Source organism: Nesoenas mayeri (genome assembly GCF_963082525.1).
Source record: "Nesoenas mayeri genome assembly, chromosome: 10".
Classification (NCBI taxonomy): Eukaryota; Metazoa; Chordata; class Aves; order Columbiformes; family Columbidae; genus Nesoenas; species Nesoenas mayeri.
Genome location: NC_137560.1, coordinates 9,999,458 through 10,015,197, shown reverse-complemented (window position 1 = coordinate 10,015,197; position 15,740 = coordinate 9,999,458). Strand labels below are relative to the sequence as shown.

The following is a 15,740-nucleotide window of genomic DNA, read 5'->3' as shown; positions in this document are numbered from 1 at the left end:
AGTCTTCAATTATTGTTTTTAATGGCTTTTTTGTTATGTATTCTTTTCAGGATACCATCTGTAATTTAATTCCACTTTACCCACCCCCTCCTCTTTCAAATCTGTTAAATTGCATCATTCTTGTCCGACTTGCAGTTTCAGTAGCATACCCAGATCTGATTGTGAAGGCAATAAAAATGGTCCTGCTTGAAGTAAAATGCTCTTTTAGCTACTGGCCTGCTATAAGATATGCTGTACCGTCTGTTCATGGCATAGTTAGTAAATAACTATCTAAATAAATGCATTTTACATGGATTTGGGGATTTGAAGAAATGTGTGTGTGTTGTATGGTAAACTGCACTTGTTGGTTTAAACACGTTGTCTTCAGCTGAAATACCACACTGTAAGTCTTCACAGTTTTGACTATAACAAAATCAGTTTGCTAGTTCCGTTGTTGTTGTTTTATAGGCATTAACTGTAGATGGCTTTGCAGTTCTTTTTCTCCTGAACATTTTTGATTATCCAAGAGGAACTCTTTCTGCTGACATATCGAACATCTTTACATAGCACATTTAGTCTTGCTTTCTTTTGAGTGAGATTGGTTTTTTTGGTTGTATTTTTTTCATCACGTTGGTCATTCTGGAAGCCTGAGTAAGATGTAGATTATTATTCTGACTAATAATTGCAGTTATCAGGAGATACCAGAGTTGCTCAAAGCTGATGTTTATTCACGTTATGCATATGTAATGTTCCTTTACATTTCCAATTTATGTTTAAAAGTGGTAAAACCAATATGTGGGTTTCTGTAATGAAATGGACACAGATCTGTAGAAGAATGAGATGGGAATATGGCCCTCAAAATATTCCTGTCCCCTCTTCTCGGATAAGAAAATGTACTTAGAATGAGAATATTTCACTGTGTTCCAATGCTTTAATTATACTTCATCAGTCATTTTAAATATCTTTGAGATACTTTACTTCAAATTATAAGTGTATTTATTGGAGACCATAGAAGCAAAAGTGTGGAAAGCAGGACTAGCCTTTCTATAAACTCCTAAGGAAAAGAATAATTTGCAAATCAACCACTGTCTCCTTGATTACCTACATGAAAAGCTCATCTTTTATTCTCTATGTTATGTTTCAAAAATTCTGAAAGGTAGCAACGACATGAGGAGGAAGGAATCTGCATACAAGAATATTGAAGACTGGTACCTTCTTCAGTTTTTAAGAAGAGAATTAATATTTATATTAATCTTCATAGGTAGATATTTCTTCATTAAGAGCAGCTGTTCTGTAATATCTGACCAAATAATAATTATTACAGTTCATTTATTTTTTTATACTCATCTCTCCAGCTTCTGTAACAGCAGTCATTCTTAAAGGACATGGTGCTTATTATTTTTCTGTTCTTTTACAGGTTGCACCTCCACAGTTTGTTACAGCCACAACTACAGTAACACCTTCGGTCCTCTTGTCTCCTAGTGTTTTTCAGCAATCAGCTACAAAAGCTACTGAAGTGGAGAATAAAGCCAATTCTTCTTCGCCTTTAACACTTGGAACATCAGAAATTCAGACTATACCTCCTACTGTTCTCAGCAGGTCTCAGCTTCAGGAAGCACTGATACATCTAATAAAGGTCTTGTCTTTACAGAGCTCAGTTCCTGAGGGATGGGGTTCCAAGGACATTAGCCAGTACTGAGAAATTCTGTACCCCTATAACTCCTTTTGCCATGAAACATTACAACAGTTGTTCCTTTCTGTTGGAAGGAGTAGATTACTCCACACTCACAGTATGATGCAGCTGGCCCGTTTTGGTTGTGAGATGGAAGACTTAGAAGGACAGAGCTGTACATTGGCTGTGTCTTTTCACATCCATATGAATTTGTGAACAAATGAGGAAAAAGTTGCACTAGTAGAAGCGCTAGTATGGGGATGGGAGGGTTGGCTTTGTCTTTTTAATTATCCCTGCTTTCCCAAAGAAAGCTTTCCTGTTTCAGTTCCCTAGAACTGTTCCTGATCTTTCACTGAAGTGTGTGTCTTTGAAATGGAAATTGCAAGGGTCTTGCTCTGCTATTTCTAGGGACTAAAAAGTTCAGTTGAATTAAATCTCTGATGTGGGGAGTAGCCATGCTTTGAGATCGTTTTGACATCTGATGTCATGGTGAGGTTGCCATGAGTGGCAAACTGTTCTTTGTTAACTCAGGATTCTCTTGCCCCCTCCATGCTGCTGTTAGTACAGTTTACACCCAAAATGCGACTCTAAAAGTAACAATATCTTCCCAGCAATAAATTTGTTAGGACCAAAAAGGGCCACTACAGGGCCCCATCATTAGCTGGGTTGCCCAATTTTAATATGTTCCTCTTTGCATAACCTTTTTGTGTCTTGGTGTGTATGGGTTTTTCCTCTTTAAAGACTTCAACTGGCTTACTTGTAAGTCTCGAAACTGAGCTTAACTGCCACAAGTCTTATTAAAGACATAGCACACTGCTGCTCACACAGTAGTGTGACAAACACCAATGTGGTGACTTTAGAGAGCTGATACTTGTCTCCAGTTTGTATAGAGAGATAGCTGAATGAAGACCAAAACAGGCACACCCTTCAGCATGGCAGTACTTGCACAGCACTCCAAGCAGGATACCAAATGTGCCGCACAGGTCTTGTAATCTCTGAATATTGTCTACGGATTAAACTAATTCACTTCTCAGTCAAGCTTTGACATGAGAACCATTGTACAACACACTGCAATACCTTTCAGGCTGGTCTGACAGACAGAAGTAACATTACTTCTGACACTAATGCAGACTTGATTTGGGAGCCTGTACACAGCATGTAACTCTGTGTCTAAGACTAAGGTTTGGAATCTGGAGGGAAGTGAAATTATGTGGCCAAGGCTGACCAATTGACCGCTGTTTTGTTTGAGCATCCAGTCTGCTTAGTGATCTCTTCAGCAGTCTTACCAGCTCTGTGGTTCAAAGTCTGTATGTTGTCCAAAAAGTGTTGCCTTTTGTACAAGTACACAGCTAGTTCACATTTGCTGCTCTGAACTCTCGGCTAGCTAGCACTATAAGGAATCCTTATGCACAACTTAAATGGCATTAGATTTGAATTTTTTTGCATACTTTTACTAATGTTTCTAATGTGTGTTTTTGTTTTGTTTTGTTTTCTGCAGAATGATTCCCGTTTCCTCAGCACTATTCATGAAGTCTACTTGCAAGTCCTAACCAAGAATACAGACAACATTAAGCTATAATTGAAGCTAAACCTACTTAAAATATATCCATTTTAAAAACAATTATGCCTCGTCTATAAAACTAATATTTTTGTAAAAGAATATTTAGTTTTCAACGTCTTGAATTTGAACCTGTTAGGAAAGACTATTCCTTAAATACTTAAGAAAGTAATGTTCTCAGAAGTGATCTAGGTTTTCACTGTGATCATCACCAGCAAACCTTTGTTTTTATTGGGGAGGGGACTTAATTTGCATTTGAACTCTCATTAGCATTAAGTAAATGTGCAAATGTTTGCTCTGGCTTTCATTTCTAGATGTGTTCACTGTTGAAGGATTACAGACTCAATACTATTTAAACCAGCAAATACATAGTACACTACACCACACCAGAACAAAATTCAGTTGTGGGAACCTACTTCCAGTTGGGAGGACTCAGAAAAGGAGAGCAAAATGCCTTGTGATTAAGTTGGCAGGTGTGGAGAAGGAATAGACTGGAAGCCAGGCCTTGTAAAAATGTGATTTTCTCAATACATTTACAGTCTCTAGCTAATGCACATAAATTCATCTTTTAAATAATTCTATTAATCTTATTTACTTCTGTGTCGCTGACATTAAACAGGTATCCAAGTGAGTAAGACCATTTTCTCTAAAAAGGCGAAATTTGAAATATGCAAAATCCTCAGTGGTTGTATTGTTGCTCTTTTAAGCAACAGAGTAGTTCTGTTGCATGTTTAAGTTCTCTTGTTTTAAATTTATAGTTAGGAGACCACCACTGGAAGACCTCTTGCTGTTCAGCAGGGTTTGCTATGATTTAAATACTTTGTCTCCCTTTTAGCTTAAGGATGGACCATGTCATAGTTGGCTTTCATTCCTCAGTTGTGTTGGAACTGCAGTGTTGAAAACTATGCAGATGGGGAACAAACACTTTGCTTCTGTTGCCCTCTCCCCACATTGATAGTGCGCATTTCATAGTCTGAAGTTTATCTAATTAAAATGTTATCACTTCTTGTATGTGATTTAGTAATCCACTATTCACTAGTGTAAGAATTTAACTGGATACTTTCTCATTTGAAATCAGAAAATTAGTTTCTTATGCTGCTGTGTTGGTTTACCCATGGTTTGTGTTTATTTCTTAAGGGCATGCAAAGGTAATTAATAAGACTTCAGGTTCCAACTTTCTCCAGCAATAGTAGTTTTAAAGGATCTTTTCCAGTAGAAAAGTTTTGGTTTATTGGGTAAGAAGATAACCTGTAGTGAGTTATGATGCACTGCTGCTTTCTTTTCCATCAAGCACTATTGAAACATGAAGAAAAAAAATTGTTTGGCTCCTTACAACATATATGTATGTATATATATCCTAAGGATTAGTTAATGATGAGGTAGTCAAGGTGCATGGTCACTTCATTGGAAACTAGTAATTGAGCTTTAATTGTGACTTGTTCACAAATCAGTATGTTTTAGATACAACAAATATTTACATTTTTATGCATTTGATCTGTTTTAGGTTTTTTCATAGCTTTTTAGTGGAAAATGTATTTTGTTTAGCACTACCTGCCTTCTGAAAAGCTCTTCTTAGCATTTGAGTTCAGTGTTTCCAGTTAAAATATATATTGTTTTGTTAGAAAAATGTGCAAGATTCAGGGAAAGATGCTAATGTCATGCACATTCATCAAGAAATATATTGGCTTTAATGGTAGCATCTGAATGCAGCAATATAAACTCAGCCTTGTTAGGGAAGATAGGAACTTCCTACAGAAATTGTAGAGTTGTAATACTGTGTGTGCACATAAACAATGAGACTCAAATTAGATCTAAGTTCTAAACGAATTTGTTGGGGTTTTTAGAAGTAGTTTCACTAAATGGGACAAACCAATGAGGAGTTCCTCTGAACAAAAATGGGCAGCCTAAACCAAATAAAGAGTTGCTTTTTATCTGGATTTAGCAAAGATGAAGTCCATAACTTCTCACTTCTTATGGACAGCTTCAGATTCTTCAAAGGAAGATTTGATTGAAGTTGCTAAGAACAGAAATATCTGAAGCTGACAGTGTGTATTTGTACTTTTGCCAAATACAGACATATCCAAAGATCTATAGAAACGATAGGGAAGAGTTGTATTTTGAGTTCTTCAATCATACACAGTTGACAAAAGTAATTCTGTTTAGAGCAGCAATGCTGTTGCAAGAGTTTGACTCTATGTTGAATTGCCCTTCACTTGTTTCCAGCTCTCCAGGAACCCCCACAAGCAGTTGGCAGATCCTTGTTTTACTTTTTGTAATGTACTAGTAGCAATACATTATTGGTTTATTTCTTCCTCCCCAGCTTTCAAAACGAATTGGAAGAGAAACATAAGTTGAAATCTTAATTACTAGGCAGGCATTTTTACAACAAGCAAACCTGTTCATCTGGAACACCTGCATGTTTGCTCCAACCTCACTACATGTAGCCACCAGACACTGGAACCAGCCAACACACTGTAGGGATGTATTACAAGTGCCAGGGCAGTGGGTTTAACAGACAAATCTCTTTAATGAAAAGTTGCATTATAAAACTCAAGCTTAACTACAGTGTAAGATTTGAATTTTTTTAATATGGACTGTGTTATCTAACAAGTTTGGGGTTTTTTCCTGATTATTTTAGCTTTTTGTATAAATCTAAAATTACCAGCCTGTTGAAGTGCTCAATTTGTGTTATCCGCATGTAGAGATAACTAGTGTGTGGAAAGTTACCACGGCTCATCACAGGAAATGATTGTGACCATTTTCAAGTTGGTTTTGGTTTGGGTTTGGTTTTGTGGTTTGTTTGTTTGTTTTTCTAAAACTACAGGTTTAATGGTATTTTACCTATTAGTTCTGAGAATTAAAAGATTACTAGTTTAGACTATACTCCCCAAATTAATTGCATTATTAAGCATGTGTTTTGTGGCTAGCGTAAAATTGTTTAAATAAAACAACCACACACAAAACAAACCAACCAAACTCAGACCTAATCAAAAACAGTTTTAAAAGCTACAGCTGCTGAATTGTTTAGGAAAATCAAAATTCACAGTTACATAGTTAGATTTTATCTGCTGTTATTTAATGATGAGAAGTTTATATGAAAGGTGCCTAACAGCTATTAACTTAGAAACAGTAGATCTCTCCAAATTAAAGAAGGTGATTGCAGAATGATTGAATAAAGTTTAAAAAAATTAAAGTGATTCATCTTGATTTCATATTAAATGTTTAATTCTGTGTACAAATACTCAATATAATATTTAAACACTCGCTGCTGGATGTATCTCAGTTTTGCTTGCATTTCTAATTGCTTCATTTTGCTATATTTTTGAAATCCATTATGCCATGTGTAGTCACCGACATAATTTCTGAAATTATGTTTGAAAACAAACTTTCATTTGGGACTTCTTGTTTTTAAAAGTATTCTAAACAAATCAGCCACCTTTTTGCCAGGTATTTGGGTTGCTTTGTACAGCATATCTGAACAGAAAGAATACGTGCAATATGTATCACCTCAGTTTTGTCTGGCAATGTTACAAAAATGTTAAGATGCAATATCTTCCTTTCACTTCAAGTCAGAAAAAAGTGCAGTATCTCTAATTTGGTGGTGTATTTATTTTTATCTATTCAATGTATAGGCATATGGCTAGTTAGGTTTTTATGTACATTATGTGCTTTTGGTAATTTCTGAGTTTTATCACTTTTGTGGATGCACCAGTTGTATCCATTTGCATGTTCTTTCATTACAAAGACCATGGGAAAGGAGGGAGCTTCAGGAAAGATTTCTGGAAACCGGAATGACAGTAATTGTAAGTAAATAAATGTAGATACTGCATCATTAACGTTTTTGGTATGGTATGGATTTTATAGCACCTGTGTATGTTTGCAATTATTAAGTTATTGCATAAATGTTTAAGAATGAGCATTTTCTCATCCAAAATTTTGTATGTTTGCAAATATATTTTTGTAATAAAACTTCAAAACAAATGTTTCAGCACCTCCTAAAATCTTCTGATGTTTCCTTTTATTTCTGGAGCTCTAGTGGCCTACTAGAAGGGTAAGTTCAAACTTTATTTAGGGTTAATATTTTCCAGAGAAGAAACTCAAACTCCTTACTTCATACTGGGGACAAAAGCAAATTACATTTGTTCACTAAAGAAAATGCAGCATGCATGCTTGACAGACAGTTGAGAATGTCATCTGTCACTTGTAACAGCTTCTGGCTATCCTCTGTATGGCTGTAAGCAAGCTTGCATTTTGAATTTGATAAACAGACCAATTTCCTTTCACATGAAGAAATGCAGCTGCAAGTTGACTGTCTTGTAAGTACAACTGTAACTAGTTTTAGCGCCTAATCACTTTTTTTTTTTTAATGGTGTCCCCTCTCATACATCTAGACATGGCATATGATACTCAATCCAGTGTTGGTCTTTGATCATAGATGCTGGAAATCGCAGTTGTCCTCTTACCATATCTGATTGGTATCCTGCAACTTCGTGATCCAGATTTCACAAAGTAAAATAGGGAGGCTGATGAGGAGGAAAACAGTAGCAGAAGTTCTGTTGGAATAGGTCTTGAAATTAAACAAAACCTTATACCAAAGTCCTGTAATCTTAGCTAGATGCTTATTCCCATTCTAACTATGCATGAGTTGGAGATTGTGAGGATACCAAATGGCAAGGAGAGGCTACTGGAGAATGGTGTTGGTTGCTCTAGTAATTAATGTTGAACTGGCTCCTGGTCTATATACAAAAGCAAGTTCTTCTGGAAGACCACCATACAAAACAGATATAGAAGTCATGGATTTACTGTAAGATAATTGAGAAAAAGTGAAGACGGGTAAGGCCTAGAATTTAAATTCTATGTTAGATGTGTTAGCCTATTTGGTCAATATTGAGGAAGTTATTTCTTTCATTGTTGATGCTGTTAACCTCTTTGTCTTCTGTGGATCCAGGTATTCGTGGTTACTGTTATTCCTATGAAGTTCTCCCCTTCAGTTTGGAAATAATACTTCTGAATGACTGCATGTAGCAGCAGCTAAACCAGGCACTGTACAAAAAATGTACGCGGACCAAAATCTTGGCATTTTCTCTCTTGCTAGTATGTGCTCTACAGTCATGTTTTCTGAGGGTGCATGAGAGTATAAAGTCAATCCCTACTGCGATGGTGATGGAGCACTAGGTAGAATTTAGGCTTTCTTAAACTCAGCCACTCAAATTCAAATTTCCTTTGCAGGCTTGCAGAATAAAATAACAACTGGCTTTTTAAACAAAGTTGTAGCTTGTGTTCATGGGCCAAATTAATTGAACTCAGTGGACTCATGTATTTGGTAAGGTTTCAACTAAACTTTGTTCTTGATATACAACATACTGGGGAGGTAACATTAGCATAGAGAATAAGAAACCTGTAATTTATTAATTAAAACAATGAAAACAACTCCATTTATGAACAGGATGCAGTCAAATCACTAAACACTGTCTTTAGTATAGCTAAATTTTTCTTGGTGACCTAATCTGAAATTCAAAAGATAAGAAATTATAACATGTTAAACAATTTCAGACGTTATTTTCAGTGGAACATTTTTATACAGCTTCAAATGTGAATCAGCTTTTTTCTGTCTTCCAGATTTTATGATTGAGGGATTTACTTTTGAACTGACCTACTAATTTATGAGAATTAAACTTCAGTGATAGACTTGTAACTGAAATATGGCCATTAAATGTAAAGTTCATCCTTGTCAGTTATGCAACAATTTTTCACTCCCTTTTAGAATCCTTCTTCATATGAGACTCCTAATAAGGGTAAAAAGCATCGGGGAAAGAGGGCAGCGAATAAATATTATCAGTTTCTGTATTTTTGAAAGAGCACTTGCAATAAAATGGAAGGGAAAAGACCAATGAATAGAGGATTCCTGAGATATGAACAAGGGAAGGGAATATTGTAGAGAGACAAGTGTGGCCTGAAGCTATTTCTTGAAGCACAGAAGAATTTAAGTCAGTTTGGGTTCTCTATTGCTGTATGTCATCTTCAGGTCCTCCCAAAGCTCAAATGTGGTCTGCCTGTAAGAACACAAATTATCTCAGGGTGTGTTCAAAACCAGACTGGTTAGGCGTAACTTCTCTGCTTTAATTCTTGAGGTAGCAATACATCTTTTGCCAGGTCTGCTATGCATTTTTTTAACATCCAGGTATGAAGCAGCATAATGGAGTTGACCGATTCATAGCAGTAGCTATTTTTTAATCTTTGCTTGATGGTCTCACATTACAGCTTAAAATCTCTTGCACAGAACAAGGCTGCTCATAGCTAATTGGCCTTTACCTTTCATTTTAAGTAGACCTTTAAAAGTATTTCTACCATAATCCATTCTTTAAAATTCAAGAAGCTCTGTTTTACAAAATCAACCTTGGGAAATAAAACCACAAAAGAATAAGCTTGCTTTATATGCTGGCTGAAATGAAAGCACTTGCCCTTAGGCCTTACTTGAAAATATGCAGGTATGTGATGTAAATGCACAAGTTGTGTTTCTTTTCTCCTCGTAAATAATTCAAGAAGCTTTCAGAGTACCTACAGAGCAAAGATATTCCAGCCTGTCTCATGTAGGCAAACTCTACGTGGTCTTAATTTAGAGCATATGGCTTTAAGTTCTTGTGGTTCATAAGAGGGATGGGAAAGGCTTAGCAGGTTATCCGACTTTCTCACATAGACTTGAGGTTTATGGATAATGCTAAGTGCCTTCTCTAGTTGACTTTTAAAGCATCAAATAAATTAGCTTTTGTTCTCTGGGGACAGTTCTCCCATGTAACAGAATTGCTGTAAAGGAAGCTTCTGCTATCTTAACTAACCACAAGAATTGAGATACAACCATGAAATCAAAGCCTACAGGATTTGGATGTGGACAGAATCTGTTGTGGTTTACAGCAAGCGCTGCTCCTGGTGTAGTCTTCAAGATGGAAGACAGGGCACCCATTATAAGGAGAAAACTCTGCTTTCCAGTGAGTGAATAAGAAAATCCTGCCACAACAGAAGCCCTTACAGAAAACACAAAGGCTTGATGAGAAACATGTGCAATAATTCTAATAAGGGCTTTAAAATAAACATAAATCAATATTCTGCAGACAAAAGGATAGCTGTTTGAAGGAAACTGCTAAGATAAAAGATGTGAAGGTAATGTCAATAGCATACTACATCGTGACTGAGCCTGGGCCCATGATGTAGCTCTATCTGTAGCTTAATTTGAGATTAAAAAGAGCCTGATCTCACTACTGTGCCTGTTCCCATGCAGCACTTATCATTATTTCTTGCAATTCTTGATGTTATGTTGCACAGGAAATGCAGAATTTTTTTATTCTTTTGTTTGCTTGTTTTTGGTTTGGTTTGTTTTGGTTTTTTTTACTTTAAATTTGTTAGCAGCTAAATAATGTTATTACTGAAGACTAGCTGAACAATCTGTTTCATGTATAACAGAAGTCCCTGTATTTTTGCACATGTGGAAGGATGTGCTGGTGATGCATAATGGTCTGCATAATTAGATAATGCTTTGGCATAACTCCAGCTCATCCATTCTTGAACAGTTCCCTTCTTTAAGGGCCTCTAATGCAGCTGTTATTTCAAAGAGCAAGAACAGTCAAAGCCTGTCCCTGTCATGTTGCAGGGAACAAGCTGAAGAAAATTTCTTTTTGTTTCTTTCTTTCTGTATGGATTACAGCACAAATAAATCCTGCTTTATTTGGTCATTATAGGTGGCCCTCCTACCTTCCTTCTAAATTTATATAACCTATGAAAGCAATGCTGTTTCAGAGATTTCTATTAGCATAAGTTAATGATAACTTTATTCTTTTAATTTTAACAAATTCAGTTATTTGAATATTCATTTACACAGATTTTCAAGCAACTAATAACTTCCCAGCTTGTTTGAAGAGGGTTATGGAAGATGGATTATTAAGAATCAAATAGATAAAGTAAATGTGATGCAATGACTGTGGAACATTTATGTATTCAGTAGGTCTTTCAAACATAGGTGCAGGCAAATGCTTCAAGCTCTTACTACGTATTTAGTATTTATGTTAATAGATAATAGAAGAAACATCAACAAGTGAAAATTCAGGTTGTAAATTTACAAAAATGTTGTAAATAATATTAATACTAGCAATTGGCTAAATTAAACTAATCTGAATACCCACAAATATTGTTTTATTAGTGTTACAAACTTCAATTTAAATATTGTAATTTTGTTGTACTGCTAGCAGAAATACTTCCCTAAAAATCACCAAACAGCAGAGCAATTACCAGAATCAGTCATGGTGAATTCATCTTAATTGTGTAAGACATGCAATGATTTGTTTTTTCTCTAATAGGCTACGTGTCAGAGATTTAAGAATCTCTTTGTATAAAACTTGTCTCAAATTATTTGGCCTATTTGGTTAACTCTGAACATTTTTCATGTATCATAAAGTTGCCATAATATTTTGGGAACTTTACAAATTTTGATTTGTTTTCTAGTCTTTTTTACTAAACAACATTTTATTTAGAGGTTATATAAAATTACTATGATTTTTAAATTATCCAACATTTGACTACCTGGAGATCAAAGATGGTCTGTTCTCTTACAAAGCTTTCCATAAACATTTTTCCTTTTGCAGATTACTTTGTCAGCTGTATCTGAGGGGAAGATTACAGCTGAGTTGAACTATGAATATATTCTGCATAGATCTTTTTCTTGTATCTTGCTCTTGTGGACTTCAAAGATGGATTCATTTCCCTGTCTGGACATTTCTGGATCAGGTGCTGCATGAGAACCTTGCATTTTCCAGGTTGCTGGTTATAGTTGTTTGTAGCCTGCGTAGCAGAGACAACTGCTGTTCTATGGAAACTAAAGGATGTTTATAGTGTCTTTCATGCTCCAGTGGGAACTGCAGAGCTGATCATTATTTCACAGCCTGCTGAATATTCTTTTCACAGGGTGTTTACTTGAGTGTACACTTGCGCTTAACTAAAACCACTTGCTATTGCTGACAAAAGAACTGAATTTATTTTGAGTAAGATGTGACACTATGGACTGAATCTCTGGAAAAGTTGCAGCACCAGAATTGTTCTGAGAATATACTGTGTTCCTATAAACTAGGCTACAATGATTGGAATTCCACAGCATAAGTTGTCTGTCTTAAGGTATCTTGCAAAGGAAATGAAACCCTGGTCTCCTCCCATGCCTCCACTCATTTTCTTTACTCACTGTTGTTTGGATTTTGTAGGTGATGAGCTACCTAAACACTCGGTGTTCTTGCTAGACTTTTGGTTTGGAATTTCTTTTGAGAACAGTGTTTAAGGCAAAATTGGGCATGCAGCCCCATGGTAGGTAAATGGCCTGAAATTCAGCAGTGCTGAGTGCCTGCAGCTCCTGCTCTGGTAAACAGGATTGCATCTATTAATACTTATGTCAGCAATGCATTTTGGCAAGATCTCAGCACATGACAGACACAGCTCAGCCTCCATGCTTCTGCTGCACATAATGCCCTGTCTCTGAAATACGTGGAGAAGGGGATGGAAAAATCCAATTGTCCTGTATTCAAGAAGCTGTCTAGTCTAGTAGTTAATACTGAAGCTAACAAGATGTGATTATATATACTGAAGCAAGGCTCTTTGTCCATACATTTGCATCCTTGTTTTAATCATGTTGTACATGGTTTCAGAGGAGAATGCCATGAATGTGGAAGAAATGTTGACTGTTGTACAAAATGTATACCATGACTTTAGCTATTGCTTTACAGTCCATCACACTTTGTCAAAGTTGCAGAAATAACATGCCCCTTTAGTAGATCGAAGTGTCACACAAGGTGGAATTTCATCCTTTGTACGCTTGAGCTGCTGTTTAACAACACAATACTGTAAGTAAGGACTCAGTGATGCAGCATGAGGATTCAGGGAAAGGAGGGTGAGTTGCGGGCAGTAATCTCACGATGACATTACCTAAGCTAAGTCTATCTTAAAGTCTTTCTACCAACCAGATAACAATGGAGGAAACAGAGTAAGTTGTGAGCCATAGTAATACTGGTCTTATCCAGATCATCCCCCTTATTTTCTTACAGGAGGGGAAAAAAGAAAGCACCATATGTCCAGCCTGAGAGGCAGTTGATTAGATTCCTACTGCTACAGTATACTTGGGAGACAGTTTGTTAGGGAGCCATCCTTACAATGAAGATTCAAGAGCACATCTTCACTGTAATCACAGGGACTTGATCACAGGCTTTACTCTTCAGCCAAAAAATGAAATCAGCCTGGACCAATAAAGCCAAAATTGAGGCTACAATCTAGTCACTGTACCTTTAAAAGAATTATGGGGGAAAACAAATGACATTGAGTAAGGAGTAGGGAGTGACTGAACTCTCTTCTAGTTGACTGTTATCCCACTTTGCCACTAGCAATGATGTATGCAGAGAGAAACAGTAACAGCCTGGCAATGCTTACATCTTAATCACACTGTATGTACATAAAACATGGATTAAATTAATATATTTGGAGGGAAAATATAGTGTAGAAATTACTTGACTGTTCTCATGATACCTGTTTCCATTATGATATTATTCTACTGTGTTTATAGATACTACTAGCCGTCCAGAAAGATGAAGTACCCATATCTCTAAAATAAGATTTTTGTTTCCTGAATCAAATGTAGTTTGGAAGTTTTTGGAAAGTTATTGTCTGCAGCTGAAATTGGAAGGCTTTACAGCTGTGTTTTCTTAATGGATCTTCGGTCAATGCTAACTACTGTGCAGTTTGGCATCATAGCTATTATTTCACTTATGCTTGACCTCATTTGAAGAATTTATTTCATGCACCTCTTCTAAACCACAGATTAGGATAGACCAAGTTATCCCACCTAACCTTGCTCAACTGACATGAAATCATCCACTCAACTGACATGAAATCATCCATGTCACTCAGATTATGGTTGAGCCAGATGTCAACATCTGTTAAAACAGCAGGGGTAATAGAAAAAATGCCATTCACTTCCCTAGCACAGCCAGTATTTTAACAACTGCTCAGTAAGCGCAGAGCAGAGCTCAAGCTAATATATGCCACTGTGCCAGTAACATGGTTCTGTGGCTTTGTCTACATTAGTAGGTAGGAGATTCCAGTATAGCAGGTTTATAGAGCACACGACACAGTGCTGAAGACTCAACATCTGTTCTATATGTGTTTCTGAATTCTGCTAGCTCTTGTCTGTCCTGTTGGACTAAATAGTCACTAATGGCTGGGGCATATTAGCTGCTTTCTCAGACTGAATCGTCTGTTTCATCTTTATTTGAAAGGAATCCAGTTCATGAGCTCTGAGACTGCTCTGCAGTGCAAGGCAAAGCACAGTAAGCAGGGATGATTAAGAGATTTGATCCAAGATGGTACTTCTGGCTCAAGCTACTTCAGACTTACCTTCTGAGCACATGGCTACAGACAGAATCAAATGTGGTGTTGCCTTGAAAAAGGCCAAGAGGTAGTGGAAAGGATGCAAGGAAGGACAAAGGAGAAGAGGAAAATGTATGTCACTTGTTCAGAGAGGTTGGTAACCCTCACTCTACAAAATCAGACTGGTTTTAGGCCTATTTGAGGCTATGGCACAACCAGATCCCTAGCAAGGTACTTGCTGGAATGTATAGCATATATAAGGTTCAGTTAAGGATCTTTTATGGGGAACTTAAAGTTTGAATTTACTGTTACTTCTCCAATAGTTAAGGTAGATGTTTTGGTTGAAAATCTGAAAAGCAGGAACCCTAAACTAGTAACTGTCTTGTAGATGCTACTTGTAACTCTTGAGATCTTTCATAGTCCCCCTACTGAATGTATTCCTTTGGGCATCGTAGCTCCAGGGGAACAAAAGAAGTCCATATATTGTTGAACCAAAGTGGATTTCAACAGGAGTATTGTGGGGAAACAGCTACTAAGGATGGCTGTAGATTGTCTCCACCATGTCTGGCAGTTCTTTTTCTGTTTCCTCAGCTAGGATCTCTTTGCTGTGATTTCCTACAAAACTAGCTATTTTTTAGATATCAAGTATTATTTAATTTCTAAGTTGCCATTTAGACATAACATGTTACAAGGTATAAGATGTGTCTTTCTGTACCTTGAGACAGCAGATCTGCACAATGACCCTTGAAGTGCACTAACAGCTTCATTTCTTGGCTCTATGCTCTAAGGGTGAGTCACTCTGCCATTGGAAGCTCTTGGCATTAGAGTTCATGTCTTCAGAGTTCATAAATTTAAACCAAGGCTTACGTGATTCTCACCAGGCTCTTCCATAACCCAGTTTTATTGTCCGTATTACTTCAAAGTGTATTACTGAAATGAAAAGATTTGGGAAACTTGTTCTGCAAAAGGAAAATAAAGTAGTTGGCCTATATAATTATTTAAAGGAGAATATAGATTGGAGCATAGCAAATAGCAGTTTCAGCAACTAACCTGTGTATAATGCTCTCTAAGTTGAACTCTGCACTTTGCTACTGTCGAGCTAAGTTGTTTGGCTCAGTTTTTTTCCTCCTTCCTGACACA

The 15,740-nt window shown here is 36.6% G+C and overlaps 1 protein-coding gene across 1 annotated transcript in view; it reads left to right on the top strand.

Moving 5' to 3' along the window:
• DCP1A (decapping mRNA 1A) overlaps positions 1–7,196 on the top strand; it is a 34,635-nt gene extending 27,439 nt beyond the window's left edge. Inside the window, exons 9-10 of the mRNA XM_080350353.1 lie at positions 1,397–1,615; positions 3,150–7,196. Coding sequence (XP_080206479.1) covers positions 1,397–1,615; positions 3,150–3,230 — 300 coding nt within the window. The 3' untranslated portion in view covers positions 3,231–7,196. The remainder of the gene's footprint in view (positions 1–1,396; positions 1,616–3,149) is intronic.
• The last annotated feature ends 8,544 nt before the right edge of the window (positions 7,197–15,740 follow it).